Here is a 24,066-nt window from a genome sequence, read left to right as displayed (position 1 = left end):
CTCATAAATGTTAGCCAACGTGAGTATTTCGAGGTAGGCTGCACGTCGTAAGGGAAAATACAAGACTTCTCCAGGAGGCAGAAAAGAAAGCACATGTGCCTATAGTGGAAAGTTTATTCCAGAGAATTAGTAGGTATTCAGGCTGCAAATACAAGTTGAAACTAAGTCTGAACTGTAGGTCAGAGAGCCTTCGATGTTTCTTTTGCAAGCGAATTATGTGGCATGTAGAAATGGTATTTTAGGAGCACGTACCTGGCAGCAGCTTGTAGGATAAATTAAAGACGAAAACCCATAGAGAGACCAATGAGATGACTCTAGGTAGGAAATTCCATCCGCGTTAAAAATTCAAGGATCTCAAATGCAAATGTCTTATTAAAATTCTTGTTCGTCATAATACATTCACTAATGAACACAATGGGCTTATGTCTTAGAAGCGACTACAGTTCGGGGCGCCTGGGTGGCTCAGTCGGTTGAGCGTCTGACTTCATTCAGCTCAGGTCATGATCTCACACTCCGTGAGTTCAAGCCCCGCGTCGGGCTCTATGCTGGCAGCTCAGAGCCTGGAGCCTGCTTCGGATTCTGTGTCTCCTCCTCTCTGCCCCGCACCCCCCCCCCCCCCCCCGCTCATGCACTGTCTCTCTGTCTCTCAATAATAAATAAACATTAAAAAATTTTTTAAATAAAATGTGTGTTTATTTTGAGAGAGAGACAGAGGGTGTGTGTATGTGCATGAGCAGGGGAAGGGCAGAGAGAGAAAGAGAGAGAGAATCTGAAGCAGGCTCCACGCTCAGCGTGGAACCCGATGCGGGGCTTGATCCCATGAACCGTGAGACCATGACCTGAGCCAAAATCAACAGTCGGTCGTTTAACCGACTGAGCCACCCACCCACCCCTATTTTTTTTTTCAGCTTTTAATATTCCAGAAATAATTCTAAGTATTTTATCTGCCTTGATTCTTGCAATAACCTTCCAAAGAATATACTGTCCATGCTCCCAGTTTACAGATGAAGAAAAAGTAAGACACTGGAACATTAATTGTCTTAAGGCCACAAAGAAACTGGAGTCAGGACAGCGGCACAGGCAGCCTGATCCCAGAGCCAGCCCTCTCAACCACGCCGCAACCCTGTACTTCCTGTCTTCAAAGTTCAGTGTCTAGATCAGGGGTCAACACGCTAAGGCCCACTTTTGGTCTGCCACCTATCTTTGTAAACGAGGTTTTATTGGAACAAAGCCACTCACACATTTAAGTGTTGTCTATGGTAGTTTCCAGTCACAGTGGCTAAATTGAGTCATTGCGACAGAGATCATGTGACATTCATCGGGTCCTTGACGGAAAAGTTTGCCAAACCCTGGTCTGGATGATGCAGCGTGCTCAGTCCAAAAGGAATTCTGAGTACAGGCAAACTGTTTTTGACCTGATACCCCGACGAGCTGCACTGGGGTACGAGGGTGGCCTCATTCGCTCTCTCTCCCGCTCAAATAAGCCACACCCTTCTCTGAGCTTTAGCAACTGACTTCCCTCCTCCGTGGAACCTGTTTTGTTCCCATCGCCAGAACTGGGATGGCTTTCCTGTTTATTTACCAGTCTTTGGGATCACGGGCGCCTAGTCACAGTCTGCGAATAACCAATTTAAAGTGGTATTTCTTTCCAACAAATGAATACTATTCCATGTAGAACATCTATTTTTGTATCTGCATAGAAATAACAGCGGTAGAGTAAGTGGGGAATATTTGGATCCGTGTAACGCTCCTTCCCAAGGCTAATGTGGGGTGAATGAGGCACCCACCTGGGGTGAAAATTTAAACCTGAACTCATCGCGATATTTTTAATGCAATATTTAAAAAAAAAAATCAAAGTAGGTGCAAGAAGTCCCTGATGAAAACCATGACGACATTTTACCAAAACAGAGGGCTGGGCACCGCACTTGCCCGACTCGGCCTCCCCTCGTCCCAACCCCACAGCTTACTACACAAGCATTTAACACGGTTTAGTACCGACTCGTTCTTTCAATGCCTCCACAAACCTACCAACACAAACATGGCGTAGCCTCCCCTATTAAAGACTGTGGCAGGAGGGAAGATACGTGTGGTCAGACGAGTACAAACGACTTAAGACCCCATTGCCCCTGGAGCAGCTTTTCAATTCTAATCACTCCAGGAGAAAGGCCTCCACCATGAACGCCATGCCACGTTCTACAAGGCCACCAAGATGAGCAAAGCTGGTTCCCACCTGCACACCTGCTCTACAGCACCATCTGGGAGCTGAGGAAACCAGTGTGGCAGCCAGCTGACTGGATTTGATCCAGGCTCCGCCACACAGAGGCTGAGAGACTCCCCCTCACGACCCTGATTTCCTACGTACACAGTGGGGATGATTTTCATACCTGCCTCTTAGATTGTCGTGTGGACCACACGGGAGGAGGCTTGCTAGAAATGTCAGCGGCCACCATCGATATCGTTGGCTCCATGGGTGACGCAACGACCCGTTCCCCCGGCTCCCCCACCTGCCCTGGTTAGTTCACCTGCCGTATCTAGTATCCACCCACCTGTGCAGGCTGGAGCCCCCACTCTTGGATTCTTGAGTCCATTTGCTTCTCCACTCAACCTCGAAATGTTTCTCGAATGTCCCATTGTATGGCAGGTCCAGCCGCCATCATCAATGCCCAGATCACCACAGCAGCTTCTTGTCTGGGTTTCTCCCTCTCCCTCCGCCCGTTCTCCCTGTGCTGCCAGACTGGTATTTTCTCCAAAGTATATCACTCCTCCACTGAAATCCTCCAAAGAATCTTGCACAGTGTGGAACACAACGTCTGCCCATTTGTGCAATGTTTTTCCTGGTCCGGACTTTGCTCACCTCTCCAGCCCCGACTCCTCACGTGACACCGTCACCCTCGACTCTGCAGCCACACCGAACTCGGGCTGCCCCCGTTGGTCACGCTGCCTCTCACCTCTGACCTTTGCACACAGTTAGGTGCCTCTGCCTGAAATAGACCCCAGCCCCGCCCTGTCCCCTGACACGCCCTCTTCCCAGAGGTTGCCTTAACCTTTCTGGACTTGGTCTAAGTGTCACTTCGTCCATGAGCTTTTCTATGACCCTGGCACCCCACCCGAAGCCTGGGTTAGGTCTTCTTGCATCTCTATGACACCGCACGCTGCTCCCAGCCATAGCACTTGTCACATTACACAGTATTTCCCATGTACTTGTTTGTGTCCCTCATCACGTGAGTAGCCCCAAGCCAGGAGCCGTCGTTCACCGTCTCCTAGCCCCAGTATCCGGACAGCACAAGGCACAGTGAGTGAGCACCATTCTGGAGCCTGACTGGACAGTTACATCAGTGGACAGAACTGAAAAAGTTATATCTATAGATAGATAGGTTCCTCAAAAATTATGTATACAGGGGCCCCTGGGCGGCTCAGGGGGTTGCGCTTCCGACTTCGGCTCAGGTCATGATCTCACAATTTGTGAGTTCGAGCCCCGCATCGAGCTGTCAACGCAGAACCGGCTTCAGATCCTCTGTCCCTCTCTTTCTGCCCTCTTCTGCTCACACCCTCTCTCTCTCAAAAATAAATAAACATTTAAAAAGTTACACAGATAATTAGAACAATATATATATATATAATTATAAATACAATTTTATCTATCTATCGATCTACCATCATCTCCTGTTTACAAGTAACAATAGTAAGACACAAAATACGTTATCCGATACTATAAAAACAAGGAAGCATTATGGGAGCTCAGAGGCAAAGAACTTCCTAGGCTAGGGGTGGGCAAGTGGGGAAGATGCGATTTAAGCTGAAACCATGCCATCTGTACATGACCTTAGGTGGGTTCAAGACGAGTAAGCAGTAAGACTTAAAAAATAGCTAAAGTCCTGCCAGCCCCAGCCCCATGTCTCCTAGGTAACGATGGTAAACGTATACCTCCCACAGCATTTGTCAAGAAACCCGGAGCAAATCCACCAACTCCGAGACCGCTTCTGGAGACCGAGACTCCTCTTCCTTCCCTCGGTAAGCATTGGTGGACAGATACATCCCGCCCCCACCCCCCAGTAGTGAGTTAAGTAGCTGTCACCTGGATGAGCAGAGACCTTGTGTGGTCCAGAAATACCTCTGAGGAGTGCTGAGAAGGAACCTGCTGGAATGTGGCTCTCACCCAGGCAGCAAGGTTCAAGGACCACCTGGCGGTGTGAGGAACAGCCAGATAACAGCAGGTGCATGCATGAGCTTGGGAAGACAAAGAAGGGAAGGAAATAAATGAACAAGGACACGCGTGTAAACTCTGAGAATCAATAAGGTAGAGAAATAGGATTGCCAGGTTCGACGTCAGAAGAACCTGGGATTAAGTCAGGATTTATCAGCTGCATTTCTTTCGGTGAATTTCTTAACTGCCTCAAGCTCAGTCCTTTCATCGATGAAATGGGTCTAATACAACCCACCTCGAAGGGTTACGGGGAGGAATAGAAGCAACCATGCATGTAGAGGGGGGTCCACAGCAACTCACCACCCATCCTTTCTTTTCTGAACGGACATGGGGGTGGAGCGTGAGCTGAGTAAGGGGACCCCTCCGTTGCCCTGCTGCCGAAGCTGGGCTGGCAACGAGGTGGGCCCTGACGTCAACACCGTAAGTGGAATCAGCTCAGGCAAGGTCTTCCCTCCCCGAGGGCCTGCTGGGTGAGTTTACTGCTGCCCGAAATCCGCAGAAGCAGAGGAAATACACGGCTGTTGGAGGCACAGCCAAGGATGCCAGCAAGAACAAGAGCCTTCCAGAGCCGTCCAGAGCACTCAAGTTCCCCGGCGGGGCCAATGCTCCCCAAACTCCCCAGAAACCGCTTGGCACCGCAGGGTAGGGCCTACGTACCTTCTTCCTCCCTTTGGGACCCTCTTCATTTCCCAAATCCGTTTCAGGACACAAAGCACCCCCTCACCACCACCAATCCCCACCGCCCTCGCCCCACCTGGAAAATCCCCCCTGTAAATCTGAGCACAGAAGCCTGTCAGGTGAACCGTCATTTCGGGGCAGCAGCAGAGGGGGCCGTGTGGCTCTCTGACGAAGGGCTGTGGGTGCAGGGTCGGGTCCAGGGGTGGCCACAGGACCCTGCCGGGGCACCAGAGCCAGAGCCAGAGCCCCATCTGCTGCTCAGCGGCCCGAGTGGCCGACACAAGAATGGACGGAAAATGGGACCAACGAAGAGATGTGATCGTGCATCAAGTCACTTTATTAGGAAGTTTAAAACAGCAGATGTAGACAGAGCCACAGAAGAGCCAGCACGCGGGCAGAAACCCCCAAAATGGCCAGAAGCCAGGCCCGAATATTTATCAGAGATGGAACATGACACACAAATAAATCCTTGGGGCTTCCAGGAGGCTGGGACTTTGCCCCGATGTCTTCTCACAAGCTCTTTGGTTGCATCGTGGTTCCGTGCTGCACGGTGGCGGGGAGGGAGGATTTGTGCCAGTGTGGGCACAGGAGGTTCTCGGAAGGACAAAGCAGGAGGAGGGGGAAAGCTGGTGACAGGCCGAGGGAAAGGAGACGGAGGAGGGTGGGCCAAGTCTTACCTGCAGGGCAGGGGGGCTCCCGCAGCTCCTGGGCAGGAGTGAAGCCGCCCGCCCCCCTAGCTGCAGCACTGCTTCTTGCAACAGCACTTCTGCTGACAACAGCACTTCTGCTGGCAGCAGCCCTTCCCGCAGCCACACGAGCCGCAGCCACACGAGCGGCGGCAGCAGCAGACCACGGGGACGCTGCAGCAGCCCCCGCAGCAGCCGCAGCAGCAGGGACAGCAGCTGGAGCAGCAGCCCACCCGGTAGCACCGGCAGGTGGTGCAGCTGCCGCAGCCGCCGCCGCAGCCGCCACAGCCACCGCCGCAGCCACCGCAGCCACTACTGCAGCCGCCGCAGCCACCGCCGCAGCCGCCGCAGCCACCGCAACTTCCGCAGCCACAGCACCCCATGGTGTCGGCAGAGAGGATTCAGGAGAGGGAGGAGGGAGACTCAGGAGGTGAGGGAGGTCTGGTGCTGCCTCCTGCTGGGGGAGGGGCTTATATACCAACCCTGGAGGTGGGCGGGGGAAGACATGTGACCACTTCCCTGTTGTTTATTTCAGTTCCTATAGGAAAACTTCAGGCCCTTCCTGTTTATTTCCTGACACCTTTAGTCCCATTAAGTCACATATTTTCCGTTTAAGTAAATTTATCTCTGTTTCACCCTGTGGGAATATTTAGCAAAGAACCCAGCTAGCCCGTTTTCAAATATAGCTGGTCTTGGAATAGATGAGCCGGAGGAGACCCATCTGGCCACTGTTCGCCTTGCTCGCTAGTATCTCCGCAAGGGAATTGTTATTTCCCTTGACACCTCTTTCAGGAAAATTCTTAGGGGTCCTTTCAGCGGGAGGAAGAGAACATAGAACCTTAAATAAAGGAGGTAAGTTGCTGGGGCACCTGGGTGGCCCAGTCGGTTAAGCGGCCCACTTGGCTCAGGTCACAATCTCACGGTTCATGGGTTTGAGTTCCAGGTCCGGTTCTGTGCTGACAGTTCAGAGCCTAGAGCCTGGAGCCTGATTCGGATGCTGCGTCTCTCTCTCTCTCTCTCTCTCTCTCTCTCTGCCCCTCCCCCACTTGTGCTCTGCCTCTCTCTGTCTCTCAAAAATAAATAAATGTTAAAAAAAAAAAAAAAACTTGCAACATCCACTCTTTCTACCCCTGGTCTGCATGTCACAGATCAAAGAGGCTACATACATCTAGACTAGAAGATACTTCTACCTCTCCTACCTGGGATAGGGCAGCCTGACTACAATTACAAAAATCATTCTCAGTGGAGAAGCCCACGGTTCTGGATTCATCTTCAGGACCTTAGCGCCCTGCCTTGTGATTAATTCTCTGTGCATGAGTCACGTGTGTACATTTAGTCCCAGTCACAGACCAGACCATAAGGTGACAGACGAGGAGGTGAGCTTTCAGAGGGAAGTTCCTCTGTCCCCAGAGACTCCCGCCTCTGATTGGCTGACCTCAGAGTGTTTGCATTAATCTAAAAATAACACTAACAGCCCATGACTTGCTCACATAAATAGCACTTTTGGGGGGGGGGGAGAAATAACTACATTTTCCCCAAAATTTAGTGAACACAGTGACATTGTTTTACACTTCTGCAAACCTCTTTAATGTCTGACTTAGTCAAAGACGCCTGGATTCTCATTATCTACCTTCTGTGTTGAAACTGTTCTACGGTGTGGTTTTGATCAAAATGCATAAAGAAAACCCAGCCTCACGCAGATGCGCAATTGAAAAGGATGCTCTTATCAGCCTCAGGGCCCCGCCTGGGTCCTTGAGCCACACACTGAAGACCGCCAGAACAGAGCTTTGGAAAATTTGGGCCCCTGAGGAAAGAAACCACTTAAAAATGCACCCAACTATTGACTTTAGCCTCATCAGGTATAATAAATCCCTACACATGGTTAGTATATGGTACAACAATGGCTCAATGCCATTTAATAAAACTTTATTGTTTCTATATTAAAAAAAAAAAAAATCCTACCTTCTGCTGCTATATTTTCTAGTGGTGCACATTTTGTTGTTACTCAACAGTCCTCGGCTGATTGTCTTTAAACTAAAGTCCAGACTCACCAGTAACAATCTGACTCCAATTTGCTTTGCAGCCTAATCGTCTGTCGGGGGCTCTAGAGTAACCCAAGCCTACACGAGAAGGGAGAGCTTGGGAATTAATACCATTAGGACCAGTAGTTAATCTTTATGGTGCAGGCACTATGTGCTGCATGGTGTGTGAAGCACTTAGAAATTAAGACAGAGACAAGAGCAATGAAATAGGCAAGACTCAGCAGGGAACACCCTGCAGAAGAAGGAACCATATCCACAGAGCAAAAGCCCCGTGGGATGAAGGTGGCAACACAGAGCACACCCTAGATCCCTCCTGTGACTCAGACCTTTTTGCTTTTACTAAGGAAATACAGCAGCCGTACAATCATTACTTGAACTTGTAGCCTTCCAAACGTCCCTTGTGACCGTGTCGTTAGCCGAAGTTCCACCCTTGAAATTCTGTTCATTTTTAAAGACACAGTTCAAGTGTTAGCCTTGCGCAATCCCTCCAAATGAAACTGATCTTTCTTTTTTCCAACCTTGGGCTGTGTCTTCATTCCATCACAACAAAGGAAGGAGAGAACAAGACAAGGAAAACAGGCAGAAATGGTGTTGAGTAGGAGGACAATGGCGACGCAGGCGGGGGCTGAGATCTGGTAGCACCCCTTGGAAGGCATTCTGGGAACTAGTGGGACCCTCCATCCCATCCTCCTCTGCACTCACCTCTCTTCTCTCATCAGCTCGGCTCCCCTTCTTCCTCCGGCAATGACCACTTCCAATCTTGTCCCCTTTCTTCAGATGCCAGATGCCTCCTCCTTCACTCTGAGAAGGCACTTCCTCCCATAGAATCTATAAAGTTGCCTGACTCAGTGCCGTCTCTCTCCTTCTTACCTTGACTTATAACCACGGTGGTGCTCCCCCTACTCCTCCTGTCACTGGCCGGCCCCTCCATCTGTGCTCTGAAGACCACCCTTCTGGCCTTTTGAATCTCCTTTTTCATGCACCTTCTACCTCCACAAATCTCCTTTGTTCAGCACCTACTAAGTGCCCACCTACTGTAGGCACTACAGACATAGCAATGAACCCCTTCTGCTTTCTAGACCCTTCTCATCAGCATCAAAACCTTTGTTTTTTTTTTAAGGATTTTTTTTAATTTTAATTTTTCAACGTTTATTTATTTTTGGGACAGAGAGAGACAGAGCATGAACGGGGGAGGGGCAGAGAGAAAGGGAGACACAGAATCAGAAACAGGCTCCAGGCTCTGAGCCATCAGCCCAGAGCCTGACGTGGGGCTCGAACTCACGGACCGCGAGATCGTGACCTGGCTGAAGTCGGACGCTTAACCGACTGCGCCAGCCAGGCGCCCCTTTTTTTAAGGATTTTTAAAAAAAAATTATTTTGAGAGAGACAGGGACAGCACAAGGGGAAGGGGAAAGGGGAGAGAGAGAGGGAGAGAGAGAGAGAGTCCCAAGCAGGCTCTGTACTGTCAGTGCAGAGCCCGATGCGGGACTGGAACCCACAAAACCATGAGATCATGACCTGAGCCGAAACCAAGAGTCGGATGCTTAACCTGTGGAGCTACCCAGGCACCCCAAGCATCACATCCTTTAGGATGGCATCTCTCCCACCCTCAAGCAAGGAAACACCTCTGTTAGGCCCAGTCTGCCTCCTGCTCCTGCCTCTTGTCTCTCCTGTCCTTGACACCCACACTTGCAGAAAGCGTCATCCCAATACCCTCTAGATGACAGGCTTGAGCGCAGTGACATTAGAAAATAAGGATTGACCTTTGACACTGTGTACCTATATCAAATCATCATCCTGTAAACTTAAATATCTTCTAATTTTGTCAATTTTACCTCAATAAAGCTGGGGACAAATGAAATAAAATAGGGATTCAGTGGGGATCAAGAACGTGGGAAAGGACAGTCAGCACAGCATGCATAAGAGTATATATAGTAAAATGCATTGGCAATCTTTTAATACATAAGAGATTTATATATTTTTTAATATATAAATCATAAAATATGTAGAAACAAAATATTACCCATGATTTCGCTAAACATAATTACTGATAACTTAATAACACATGTATGCATATTTAATATAATTTTTGCTTTTTCTGATCATGAAAGCTATACATGTTCATTGTATAAAGTTTGGAAAATGCGCAGAAATACAAAGAAAATAAATATTACCCACCGTCACACCTTACTGGAATAACTACTGTTCACTCTAATTTTCTTCCAGAACTTTGTGCATACGCATATGCATTATTCAAAAACATAATTGGGGATGATAGGATGTATCCTGGGTGTTACGGTGTGTTCGCTTACTATAATCAATAAATACCACCACTGAGGACTCCAGAAATTCTCCACTCCTCCCTAGAGGACAGCTTCACTGGGAACGCTCTAACTCAAGTCCTGGATGGTCTCCATGTGGTTAAGTCCAAGGTATGTTCTCCAGGCAATTTACAAGGTCATTTGTCAGCGTTGGGCAGTTGGCAAATCACTCTTTCTTGACACGCCCTTCTCTCTTGGCATCGGTGAGGCAAGGTTCTGTTTCTCTCCTAGTCATTTTGCCACTCGTCCTCCAAGTCTACTTTGCAAAACATGACTGTTCGAGAGGCTTGAGAGTCGGCGTATAGACTTCCTTGGTGCCGTCTCTTCCAGAAAAGGTCACTTCCTTTATAGGTTATTGACTCCTTGGTTGAATGCGGTACGTTTTATTACATAGATCAACCTTCTTTCAAAATTTGATTTTTGGGGGCACCTGGGTGGCTCAGTCGGTTGAGTGTCTCTGGCTCCTGATTTCTGCTCAAGTCATGATCTCACGGTTCATGAGATTGAGCCCTGCCTCAGGCTCTGCGCTGACAGCACGAGCCTGCTGGGGATCCTCTCTCCCTCTCTCTCTGCCCCTCCCCCTTCCCCCCTCCCTCTCTGTCTCTCTCTCCCTCAAAATAAAATAAACATTAAAAAAAAATCAAAATGAAGAAAAATAAAGTCTGATTTTTCCGAGGCACCTGGGTGGCTCAGTCGGTTAAGTGCCTGACTTCAGCTCAGGTCATGATCTCACGGTTTACGAGTTCCAGCCCCGCACTGAGCTCTCTGCTGTCAGCACACAGCCCACTTTGGATCCTCTGTCCCCACCCCTCTCTCCGCTCCTCCCCCACTCCCTCCCTCCCTCTCTCTCTATCTCAAAAATAAACATTTTTTAAAAAAGAGAAAACATTTCAGGCTACAAGTCTTCTTCAGAAAAATCAGATATTTTTATAGTTCTTATTTTATTTATTTTATTTTTTACATGTTTATTTTTGAGAGACAGAGCGGGGGAGGGGCAGAGAGAGAGAGCGAGAGACAGACAGACAGACAGAGGATCCGAAGTGGGGTCTGCACTGACAGCAGAGAGCCCAATGCAGAGCTCAAACTCACGACCCCTGTGATCATGACCTGAGCCGGAGTCGGACACTTAACCGACTGAGCCATCCAGGCACCCCCAGTCGGAAACGTTTTCAGTAATATTTTCCCAAATGTAGGATCATCTTTTCCTCACTTTCATGGGAAGGTGGAGGGCATCACCAGGTCTTCTGACAGTGATCTGGATAATTAGGGAGCTACAACTCTTTATCCATCGGAGTCGAGACCAACACTGACCAACAGACTTTTGGCAACGAAGGAAGTGTTCTGTTCTGAGGCTGGCCAATATGGTAGCCACTTACCATATGTGGCTACTGAGTACTTAAAATACGACTAATGAGGCCGAAGAACAAACCTTCTTGACTTACTTAATTTCGATTAATCTAAATTTAAATTGCCGTACATGGTAAACAGCCACTTCAGTGAAGAGCCCGCTCTAAATGGACAGCACCACAAAAGAAAGGCCCACCCTTCATCCTTCTTTGGGTCAGTTCGCCAAAAGTGTAGTAATTGTCTCCTACATTCCAGACGTTGTGTAGCTGTCAGGGGGAGTGAGGTGAATAAGAGGGAAAACTGCTCTTAACGGAGCCTGTCAAGGCCATCAAAAAGAGACAGAAGTCACCCATAATAATGTAATATGAAAAGCTCTAGAACAGAAGGCCAAGCGGAAAACATACAGAAGATCAGTTCATTAAATTCCCAACACCTAGCATCAGTCCTGGTATATAATACAGTCAGTTCTGCTATAACACTTGTTTTAAAAATGCAGATTTGTTCCAAGGAGGACATTATGCTAAGTGAAATAAGCCAGACATAGAAAGACAAATACTGCATGTTCTCGCTTAAGTACGGAATCTAGAAAAGTCAAACTCATGGAAGCAGGGAATAGAAAGGTGGTTTCCAGGGGCCGAGGGAAGGGGCCGAAGGGGAGATGTTCGTCAAAGGGTGCAAAGTTTCAGTTAGATGAGTAAGGTCTGGGGATCTCATGCACAACATGGTGACCATAGTTAATAAGACTGTATTGCGTCCTTGAAATTTGCTTAAAAGAGTTCGTCTCAACTGTTCTCAACGCAAAAAGAAAAAAAAAGGTACCTAAGTGAGACGATGTATGTGTTAATTAACTGGGTTATGGTGATCTTTTTACAATGTACATATATCACATCATCACATTGTACACCTTAAATACATAATTTTGTATTTGTCAATTATACCTCAATAGGGCTGGAAGAAGTTTATTCCAAGGAGATTGATACGTGAGGGAATAATTTGAGCAGAATGCAAATTCTTTGCCTCTGCAGGGCTTTGCCCATAAGAAACGCCAAGTAAATATAGAAGGCTGCATCCAGCTAACACACACACACACACACACACACACACACACACACTTCAGACAACTAATGACCAGCCTCCTGGGTGCCCTATATCCTGAGCTACCCTCATCCACACTTGTAGTCCCAACTCTCCCTCCCATTTCAGATCTTCCCCCTTCCATCCCTTGACAATAATACAAGCCGCAATCCTTCTCAGACCTCCCTTCCACAAACAAATTTCGCATCTTTTTCAAGGTAGAGTGCCACATTTCTGATAGGATTTATAGATTTTTTTTGTTTGTTTATTTTTGAGAGAAACAGAGTGTGAGCAGGGAAGGGCAGAGAGAGAGGGAGACAAAGAATCCGAAGTAGGGTCCAGGCTCCGAGCTGTCAGCACAGAGCCCGACGCAGGGCTCAAACTCACGAACCGTGAGATCATGACCTGAGCTGAAGTTGGACAATTAACCGACTGAGCCACCCAGGTGTCCCAGGATTTATATACTTTAAACATATGTGTAAAATCATGTACAATTTTTATTTTGAAAATAAGTCACTGATTAAGTTTTTTGAGTGCTAGTCCCCAACCCCATAAGCCCTGTGGTTTTTAATCGTGTGATTTTGTACAGCTCTACAATTTGGTGGAACACACATGTTGTGTTATAGCAGAAATGACTGTAGGTCTAGAAAAATATCTTAGCAATGGTCATACCTGCGCCCCGATCTTGGATTCTCAACACCATTCTCCAATAAAAGGAACCAGACTCTTTGGAAGAAAGGCTGATTCCGGGTCTGGGGCTGGGAAAGGATGAAATGGGCCGTGAACATCTTGTACCAGAATCTAAGTTGATACTCAGAAAACGACAGAGATATTTTTAAAAGGTACAAGAGCCAGCTTGAAGGTGTGGCTACTGGAAAAAAATGTAGGACAACTTGAGCATCAGAACGATGACAGGAACAGATGATACCTCATTGAATAGAATAGGATCATTCTTTCCATGAAATCACACTGATGTAAATGAATAAACGGGTAACGTACATCTTTACCCTGACCAGATGCTGCTGAACTGCTCTGCAAATTGGTTGTAGTGAATTATATTCCCACCCAATGTTGTATGAAAATTCCAGCATCCTCACTGATATCTGCTATTATCAGACTTGAACACTTTGATAACCAGGTGGACACAAAAGGTACCGCAGTGTGGCCTTCATTTCTACCTTTCTGATCATTAGTAGCATTGAGCTTCTTATCACATGTCAAGCTGTGTCTTCTGTGACTCCTCAGTTAATATCCTTTACGCATTTTCTGTTGTTTCCCTTTTTAAAACTGATTTTCTCCTTAGCCTGTGACTGGTTTTGACTTTTGTTTTCAGCATCATTTTGTAAAGACGTTTTCTTCTTTTTCATGTATTTTGTCCTTAATCTATTCCTTTTATATTTTAAGAAATACTTTACTAATTTGAAGTCATAAAGAGAATTTTCCACATCTTCCGAAAATGTCAAGTTTTGCTTTTCACTTTTTGATCTTAAAATCATCTGGAACTTCTTTCTTTAATGTTGATTTATTTTTGGGAGAGAGAGCAAGAGAGCGAGCGGTGGGGGGGCAGAGAGAGGGGGCGACCCAGAATCGAAGCAGGCTCCAGGCTCCGAGCTGTCAGCACCAAGACCAACGTGGGGCATAAATTCACAGACCTCGAGATCATAACCTGAGCCGACGAAGCTGGAGGCTTACCCAGTTGAGCCACCCAGGGGCCCCAGATCTGGAATTTATTTTAATGTATAGTATGAAGGACCCTCATATTATTTGTATCCACGTGGATAGCCTAATATTTCAGTACCAATATTGAATGGCTGGGATCTTCTCCTGATTTGTAATGTTTCTGCCATATACCAAATTCCAAAATTTGTGTGATTTCATCTCGGGGCTCTCAGTTCCTGTCCACTAGTCTCTCTGTCTCAGTAACAGAATATCATACTGTTTTAATGATCATAGCTTTAGAATTAGTCCCAATATCTAATAGATGAACTTCTCTCCTCATTCTTCTTAAAAACAAACAAACAAACCATATTTGACATTCTTTGCCTTTTGTTTTGTAAAACAGATTTTAGGAGAAGCTGTTACATTTTTTTTTTAAAAAGTGAACAATGAGGAGCACTTGGGTGGTTCAGTCAGTTAAGCATCTGACTTTTGATCTTGGCTCAGGTCAGGATCTCAAGGTTCATGGGTTCAAGCCCTGCATCGGGCCCTGTGCTTATTGTGCACAGCCTATTTGGAATTCTGTCTCTCCTTCTCTCTGCCCCCCTCTCCCGCGTGTGCTGTCTCTCAAAATAAATAAACTAAAAATTTTTTTTGAATAAAAACAGTGAATAAAGAAACGGTGAAAAGAGACCATGTTTTAAAAAATCTCTTAGGAGGGGCGCCTGGGTGGCTCGGTCTGTTAAAAAATATCTTAGGGTTTTTAGCAGAATCGCAATGAATTTGTTACTTACTTTGGGAAGGAGTAACATCTGTATTCATCAATGTTCTGCAGAGAAACAGGACCAATAGGATAGCTGGGTGTAGGTACAGGCACATAGATTTACTATAGGAATTGGATCACGTCACATGGGGCTGAGAAGTTCCACCATCTGTCACCCTCAAGCTGGCGAATCAGAAGAGCCACTCATGTCATTTGGTCTGAGTCTGAAGTCCGAGGGCAGGGGACGATGGATGTCCCAGCTCAAGCAAAGAGAAAATTTGCCCTTCTGTCGCAGACTCTGGGTCTGGGGTTCTCTCTTGTCCAGCAAGAGAGCGAACGCAGGGTAGAAATGCGAGAGAGGCTAATGTCCGAGAGGAGACAAGAGCCCCGAGTAAGGGTCCTTGCTTTGTGTTTATTAGGATCAGAAGGCTTACAAGTGCGATGGACATGTGCAAAGAGACAATGAAACTGTGAACATTACCTCACGGGTGTGAGGGAAAGGGGGTGTTGAAGATATGGTGTTAGGGGTTTGGGTCAATACACAACAAAGTCCTGGTGCCGGGCAGATGGTTGTTAACAGCAGACGTGAGGCGCCACCTCTGTTTACCTAAACTTGCCTAGGGGACAAGACAGACAGAACATGCTACCCCTGGGTCAACAAGGCACCTTTGTTTTGCTAATTAGCTCCGCTCTGGGCAACTTCGCCCCGCAGGGGTCTATAGCCCTGTTTACCAGTTCACCTAATTTGGTCCTTCCTTCCTGTGAAAGCAGATTTCTGCTATTGTACCAAATTGGGGGGCACTTCTGCCCTGAATCTCTAATCTTGTTGACCTCATCTTGGATGTTTTCACCCTGAGATTTCCTATTCCTATACCTTTGTCTTATACTGGGGCCCTTTGTCCTGTTTACCTAATCTTGCTTACCTAATCTTGGATGCGTACATCCTGTGGCTTTCTCTTACTTTCTGCCTTGTTAACCCATCGGTGCAAGCTCAGGGAATTCCTAAGCTCATTCCCCACACCCTTCTTCTGCCTTTGCATCCCAGCCAAATCCTCAGTGGATTGCATGATGCCCACACCCACTGATGAAGCTGTCTTCTTCACTCAGTCCACTGCTCTCAATGCTAATCTCAATGCTAAACACACTCAGAAAAAGATGTCTTATCAGATATCTGGGCATCCCTTAGCCCAAGCAAGGAGATACAGGAAACTGACCATCACAACATTGTTTAGATATTGAGAATTCCCATCCATAAACCTAGGACGTTTCTCCATTTATTTCCTCTTTTATGTCCTTCAACACAATTTAATAATTTTCTTTCTAAATATCTTGCACGTCTTTGGGGTTAAGCACTGTCATAATTTTATTGCTATTTTGCATGGGTCTTTTTGAAATATTTGTTTGTTTGTTTTGAGAGAAAGAGAAAGCACGTGAGCAGGGAAGGGGCAGAGAGAGAGAGAGAAAATCCCAAGCAGGCTCCACACTGTCGGCGCAGAGCCCGACACAGGGGTCAATCTCATGACTGAGATCATGACCTGAGCCCAAGTCAAGAGTTGGACACTTAACCGACGAAGCCACCCAGGAGCCCTTGAATGGATTTTTCAAATTACATTTTCTATTTGATATGTAAGAAATTCTTCCATTGCTGAAAATTGATTTGCTTTCTTTTCAAACTTTTTTTCCCCTCCAGGACTTCTAATTACCTCTGCTATGTTAGTGCCAATTTCCCAAATGGAGACACATAGGACAGCACACCCTAGATTATTTGAATATAAAGCCCATTTGAATAGAGACTTTATATACCAAATTCATGGGCTTTTAAAGAGCGATTAGACGAGATAATGTACATAAAATACATATAGTTAGGGTAAGACAAAAGGTAATAAAAAATGCCAGTCGGGTATCTCTCCCTGAGAGGCTAAGATCTGCCAAAGAAGAGAGAAAGATGAATCTCCATGGTTTAGATCATCTGATACTAACCAAAGGAATTTTACTTGAGGGGGGTCTGGGTGGCTGAGTAGATAAAGCATCTTACTCTTGATTTTAGCTCTGGTAATGGTCTCACAGTCATGGGATCAAGCCCCTCATTAGGCTCTGTGCCAAGAATATGTAAGAAATTCTTACAATGAAGCCTTCGTGGGATCCATTCTCTCTTTCTCTCTCTCTCTCACTCACTCTCTGCCCCTCCCTCACTTGTCTCTCTTTCAAAAAAAAAAAAAAAGCAAAAAACAAACAACAAAAAAGAATTGCACTCACAGGCAGATGTATTGGGGGGGAAAGCAGTGTTTTATTATCTATTTCAGTTCTGATTCCTTTGAAAGCAAAGGTAATTTATCTGAAATTGAAGGAGAATTAAGTGTGTCTGCTCCTGAGGAAGTAACAGGAAATAAACATCCCTCTGGTCAAAACAAGGAGGGAGAGTGAGCAGTATCTTGTGTGAAACCCCCAGATACAGTATTTAAGGGCCCCCAGGGAAGAGGCAAACATCAGACCTCCCTCGCCCCGAGTCTCCCTCTTCTCCTCACCTCTCCCAAGTCCTCTCTACTGACACCATGGGGTGCGGTGGCTGTGGAAGTTGTGGTGGCTGCCGTGGCTGCTGTGGCTGCGGCTGCGGGAAGGGCAGCTGGAAGAAGCAGTGCCCTACTGGGCATCCGGCCCCCTCTGGTAGAATGCGCCCAGACGGCGCTTGCCTGTAGGTCAGACTTTCCTCCAAGTCTCCCCATTTCTCTTCCCACAACCTGGAAGTCAGTCGTGGGCACTCGGAGCTGGAAGTTGAGACTCTCCTCTCTGTCACATTACAAATTGATCACTTCAATGGACCCTGCTAGTGATGTGAACAAGAACTAGGAAAACAAGAGTCAGCCCAGCTGCTGGAGTCAATTCACATGTGGAACAGACTGAAAGTGGAATCATGGCTACTCACTTATTTTTGTTTTTCTGAAATACTTTCCCACAACTTCAGTGCCTTGCTTGTATCATGCCCTCACATTACGTGCCAATTCCACTATGTTCTCATGCCCAGCAGTTCTGTCCTGCTGAAAATCAAGTGCACAGATAGGATAATGGACCATACATTGATGGTTAACATTTCTTTTTTTTACTTTCATTTGTTGTCTTGCTATGAAAGGATCTTTTGTGCTCCGTAAATTCATGCAAGCTAAATAAAGAAACGCTTGTTGGGAAAAATGTCCCCGATTGTCAGAGTCGTGTCCCTTACGGTCATAGTTGCACTGAGATGCGTTGCGGGCCAATCGCAGGGCCCCTCAAGCTCTGGGGGAGCTGAACAAGCAGGGCCATGGACAATGGACGCTAACCTCAAGATTTGCCTTAAGAGCTATCTTCAAAAGAAAGAAGTTGACACATTTTGTTCTATCATGTTTTCTGCCAATGGCCACGTACAGACCCTCAAAAGAATTGGATTTTTATGTCAGTCTCCATTCCAAGCAACCAGCCCGGTCCCTGGCTGTTGGAGAACCCCTTTCATGGTTGAAATTTCGATTTTCATCTTTAATCCTTGCCATGAACTGTGCAGATACTGTTTTCTGAATCTTTTGTTTGAACGCCCTACTGCCTCCTTCACGACACCCAAGACTGTGACTGACTCCTTTCTGGTCTTTGAGACTTGGCTTTCAATCACATGGTCCGTGCTTCAGGACTGAATATGACCCAGCAAGCAAGGGGCCTGGACTGGAGTCGGAAAGCCCTGGAGAAGAGGCACTTCCCAGCATGCACTGGTCAGCCAATGACCAGTGAGAGGACCAGAGGGCCTCTCCTCTGCCTGCAGAAGTTGGGAGGGGGGGTGGGTAAGACCTCGGAGGTAGACCACAGCTGTGCTCCGGGTTGTGCAGGAAAGCCTTTACCTCTTCCTGCTGAGGTCACTTGGAACGCTGTCTGGATCAGGTAGCTCAGAATTGGATATTCGCCTTGTCAGAGAAAGCCTTCCATTTTGCTTTGAGGTTCTGAAATCAAACCTCACCCCTCTCAGAGTGATCTTCCCTGGTCAGTGGCTCGGAAGCAGCTCTTAGGTTGTTTGTCAACACCCAACTGTTGCGTGTCACTTGGCCCTTCTTTATTTTTTTTCTCTCTCTCCAAGAGAGTTGAACTCTGGCTGCATTATCTACACTCTCAGGGCCGTGTTCCCGCTGCTCATGGTAGTGCCTGGCACGTCCTCAGGAAAGACCCACTGTGTTAATAAAAGGAAGCTCTGTGGGCTTTCTCTGAGCCTCTCTCCTCTTCCTGGGTCAGAGTCAGTTACTCCCTCACCTGTCCGAGCACCTGCCTTCTACGTGATCTTACTGGTACCTTCGTGCGGTCATGCACGTGCCTGTTTACAAGCCCTTGAAGTTCTTGAGGGCAGGAACCCTCGTGCTTGGTGCTGCCTTCCCAGGCTCCTTCACTGTGTAAGGCATCAATTAATATTTGATGACTGAATGACTTCACCCTCTTTCCAGGGTTTGACACCAGGTGGTCGCGTCACCAACGATCCACTTAAAGCCATTTACAAGGCCAGTGGTGATGGATATTGAACGTGTCTTGTGTGAGGTGTGGGGGTCAGGCACGGGAGACCTGACATTTCCCTTCTCATTAAAGTGCACAATGGGGCCGTGTCATTAAGCTTCTGGCCAAAGACACGCTTCCCAGGAAACTCACCAAAAAAGGGCAAAACCAGAAAGCCTAAAGCACGATGCTCTCGTCTAGGGATATTTTAAATTGAAACACTTTTCTAAAAGGCACGTCATCTAAAAGAGCAGAGTAAGGAAAAGCCCCATAATAATACAACAGATTTCATTCAAATTAAAATCCATGGTTTTCAAAAGGGATGTTCAAGTGGCCTCTGGGGTTTGCCAAGCTTCTGGGAGGTACCCAGAGTAGGGGATGGCAACTCACAGAAAAAAGTCATCTTAAAAGCAGACATGCCTTTTTTTCATCTGTGCTATTATGAGATCATGCTAATACTCTTTTGAAAACACATTAAAATGATCCCGCAATTCATCTAGAGTTTTATTGTTATTGTGGCTTTTATTGCTTGTTACAAAAATGTGTAATTAGTTAACAAGCAAAACTGAGCTACCAAAAAACAAAAAAACAACAAAACAAACCCAAGCCAAATAGGCAATAAAAAGGAAACCTTTGGAATGTGGTACCTAAACTAGTCCTAGTGGAGATTGCGTAACACCCTCTATCCACGTGTCGTGGCTAGTTTTCAACAGGCTGGAAACTCAGCCTCCAGAAAGAAGACTTTCTCCCGGCTGCTTCTCACCCATCCACATCTGCAGGCCACGCTGCACCCAGCCACACAACCCCCGGGGCCCAGGGCCCTTGTTCAGTTCATTCATCAGCCTCTCGATCCTGGGGTACAAAGTTTGGCCCGCAGGACCAAGAACAAAGCAACACACCTAATCCCCTGGGACCCAGTGTCTTCAAACTGGCTTTTAACTATTTTTCAAGGAGGATGTTAGTGACTATTCTTTTCCCTTTGAGTTATTCTGCCACCGAACAGAATAAAGAACTAGAAACTAAGAGCCATTGAAGGGGACATGAAACAGGTGTCAGGGGAACATCGCTAACCCACCAGGAGCCAGCAGGTAAGACCAAATTCTCATCAAACACTTCTCCATGCCGGCCATAGGCTATGGGGCTGAGTATTTTTACCCAGGAATGAGCAGCTCTGAAATTGCTCACCAGACTGTAGGGATACAGTGTGGGAGGCTGTCATTCGCACTGGAGGCTCTACAAAACCTTTTGAACTGGAGGTCAGAAAGGACCCTGGGGGCTGTAAGGCTGCTGAACTAGAATGGGGTCAGGACAGCGTGAGAGGGGGAAGATGTACACTGGGGAGCCCGAACAGGGAACTGAAGACAACAAACAGTAAGAGAAAACCTTAAGGGCAAGTGACCAGTATCACTCTTTTCCTTAACATGAGAATTGGTGCCTTGGGATGAGTGAGCATTGAGTGGGAAGGGGGGACCGTGTGATCTGGTTTTGTCCGTATCACTGGGCAGTTGTCTGCCTCTCGATGAGTCACCGAACCTCTCTAAGCAGCCCTTCTTTCCCTTGTAAACATTGGCTCACACTCTCCCAAGGGTCCCGGCAGCTGTTCAATTCGTCGGTGAGTTCAGCGACGGTGCAGAATGGATCATTTTATCTCGAAAGTACTTCCCCGATATATACTTATTTAGGGAATGACTCACCTGTCTGAAGAGTGGAAAACGCGTTATTTTTATTTGTTCTGAAGACTCATTCCTATTAATTGGATGTATACAATTAATGTGTGAATATATTGTTTATTTTCATGATAAGAGCTTAAGCAGGTAATGCTAAAATTGCAATTTAAATCAATATGAGCATATAGACCCAAATTTTATTCTTAAAAATTAGGCTGGACCTACCAGAAATTTGGACTCTAAACAAGTAAAAACTTGAAACTAGAACCACGATGCTAATAATGAAGACATAATAATAGTTAACACCTATGGAGCACACACAGACATCCAAGTAACTTAATTCTGATGACAATCCTAAAAGATGGATATCACGATCCACGTTTTACAAATGGAGAAACATCCGGGGAAATTAAGTAAGCTGCCAAAGAGGCAGGGCCTGCTGAGGTGTGGAGCTGGAACTATAATCCAGGTTTGAGGGATTCTACAGCCCATGCTTTTAGTTCCCTCGCTGTAAACACCAGCAGAGAGACGGGAATGGTGAATGGCTGGACACCCAAGGTCAAATGGTGGCTGATGATGCCTAGATGTGTTTGCATATTTTAGCAGTAACTATTAGCATTGTTCATTCTTTCTGGATGAGGAAAACCAATTTATCAGGATTTATTTGAAGGAGAACTCAACTGTTTCTTGACTTGAGCAATGTCAGTGCTCTATCACTTTAAAAATAGCAGAGAGGGACATCTGGGTGGCTCAGTTGGTTGAGTATCTGACTTCGGCTCAGGTCATGAACTCACGGTTTGTGGGTTCGAGCCCCGAGTCGGGCTCTGTGCTGACAGCTCAGAGCCTGGAGCCTGCTTCAGATTCTGTGTCTCCCTCTCTCTCTGCCCCTCCCCCGCTCGTGCTCTGTCTCTCTCTGTCTCTCTGTCTCTCTCTCAAAAATAAACAAACATTAAACAAAATTAAAAAAATAAATAAAAGCAGAGAAAAGTACCTATCAGTTTCCTTCTACACTTGGGGCAAGGACCCATTTTCTGTTTATACCTATGCTAGTCACCCCTTCCTTTCTCATTGCCACTTGTCTCTTCTCTTCCTCCTCCCACAACATCTCAACCCTTATTACCTGACATGGTGATAGATGCTTTCACTGCAGAAATATCCCATCTAGTCTCTTCATCCAGGCAACCATGGCATCTTATGTGAAATCTTCGAACGATCGTTAACAAAGTGCCGGCACGTAATCCATTAGGACCAGACTGCTCATACAACATCACTTGAGCTAGTGGATATTATTTGGTAAGTGGCTGATAGCTAAAGCCAGAAAGGAAAGCAGTGGAATCACCAGCAGAGAAAGCAACCACATCATCACAAAGAGATGAGTCACAGGGACCCAATTTTATCACCCCTGGGAAATGAGTCCAAGGAATTCAATTTAGGATAATGTATGTATTTAGCTCACTTGTTTAATCACTCAAAGAAAAAAATGAGTGCCTAGTAGGTGCTGGCTTGGCGCTATGGATTCAGATGAAGTCTTCTAGTCCATTAGGGAGGTTAAGTATTTGAATAACTTATCCATACGTAGGATTGTTGTGGGTTTTTTCAATTTTTAATTGAGATATAATTCACATACCATAAAATTTACCTTTTAAAGTATATAATTCAGGGGTACCTGGGTGGCTCAGTCAGTTAAGGGTCCAATTTTGGCTCAGGTCATGATCTCACAGTGCATGAGTTCAAGTCCCATGTTGGGCTCTGTGCTGACACCTCGCAGCCTGAAGCCTGCTTCATATTCTGTGTTTCCTTTCTCTTTGCATCTCCCCTGCTCATGCTCTCTCTCTTTCCAAAGATAAACTTTTAAAAAAAATTAAAAAACAATAAAGTATGTAATTCAATGGGTTTTAGTATATTCACAAAATTCACTTAATGTCAGAATATTTTTTATTACTCCAAAAAGAAAACTACATCCATTAGTGATCATTTCCTGTTCCCATTCTTCCCTCCTTCCAGCCCTGGTAACTCTATGCTACTCTCTGTTCTTTACGGATTTGCCTACTCTGAACACTTCATCTAAATGAATCATAAACAGGGTTTGTGTCTGCCTTTTTTCACTTAGCATATTTCCACAGTTCATCCGTGTGATGGCATGAATCAGTACCTCCTTCCTACGACTGAAAAATATTCCATTGTCTGGTTATACCATTTTATTTCTCCATTTATCAGTTGATGGGCATGTGGGTGGTATCTACTTTTTAGCTATTCTGAATAACGCTCGCTGCTATGAACATTCGTATACAAGTTTTTGTGTAGACATGTTTTTGTTTCTCTTGGGCGTACGTACACCTAGCTGTGGAATTGCTGGGTCGTATGGAAACCATGCCGAACTTTACGGAGGAGCCGCTAACGCATTGTCCAAAGCCACTGCATCACTTTGACTTCCCACCAGCAGTATATGAGGGTTCCAGTTTCTCCACATCCTCGTCAACACTCACTATTGTTCATCGTTCTTATTATAGCCAATCCAGTAGGTATGAAACGGTGTCTCATTGTGGTTTGTATATCCCTAATGACTGATGATGTTGAACTTTTTTTCCATGTGTTTATTGGCCATTTGTATATCTTCAGTGGAGAAATGTTTGCTCAGATCTTTGGCTCATGTTTTAGTTGGGTTGTCTTTCTTATTGTTGAGTTTTAAGAGTCGCTCCAAATGGTTTAAAGTACAAAAGAAATGTTTTACACACTATGTTCTACGAAGTTTGAAATACATGTTTAGAGCTCATATAGAAGCATATTTTTGTCTTTCAAGTTCAGTAATTTTTTATGCATTGATATTTAGGAAATTAAATTCTAGCTGCAGTTATCATAAAAAGATAAGGTGTTTGTTAAAAGCTTGAACAACTCTTAGATAAGATAGTAACAAAAAAAGTGCAAATACATTTACACTTTATTACAGGAAAATAAATAATTTCTCAACTGCCATAAATCCAGGCACCAGTGAAGTGCTTCATTTGTGAACTGGCCACATGACTTTTTCAACTGATAAACAATTAGAAAAAATACTTTTAATAGCAGCCTGAACTCAGACAGGCTATCTACATATATTGAACCACATGTCACTAAATATTGGGAAAACAAGA

General features: G+C 45.9%; 2 protein-coding genes across 8 annotated transcripts in view; both read right to left on the bottom strand.

Annotated features, from left to right (window-relative positions):
- The window catches only part of LOC109502907 (small cysteine and glycine repeat-containing protein 7-like), a 34,773-nt gene extending 12,208 nt beyond the window's left edge, over nt 1-22,565 (bottom strand). For 2 of the 7 annotated variants that reach the window (XM_045034576.1, XM_045034575.1), the window contains exon 1: nt 2,547-2,867. Coding sequence is in view for 1 of the 7 variants with exons in the window: in XM_045034574.1 (XP_044890509.1) it covers nt 2,547-2,588 (42 nt within the window). In the remaining 6 variants the exon portion in view is untranslated. The other 5 variants (XM_045034577.1, XM_045034574.1, XM_045034578.1 and 2 more) reach the window with 5 other exon arrangements.
- Nucleotides 5,616-5,951, bottom strand: LOC111561915 (small cysteine and glycine repeat-containing protein 7-like). The gene has a single exon (XM_045033698.1). It carries the CDS (start codon nt 5,949-5,951, stop codon nt 5,616-5,618), a length of 336 nt encoding a protein of 111 aa, XP_044889633.1.
- Nucleotides 22,566-24,066: the final 1,501 nt, after the last annotated feature.

Source organism: Felis catus, chromosome C1 (genome assembly GCF_018350175.1).
Source record: "Felis catus isolate Fca126 chromosome C1, F.catus_Fca126_mat1.0, whole genome shotgun sequence".
NCBI classification, from domain to species: domain Eukaryota; kingdom Metazoa; phylum Chordata; class Mammalia; order Carnivora; family Felidae; genus Felis; species Felis catus.
This window is presented reverse-complemented; position numbering and strand designations above follow the sequence as displayed.

What these genes read in the sequence shown, in the direction of transcription:
- LOC111561915 (XM_045033698.1), bottom strand. Translation starts at nt 5,951, where the DNA reads ATGGGGTGCTGTGGCTGCGGAAGTTGCGGTGGCTGCGGCGGCTGCGGC.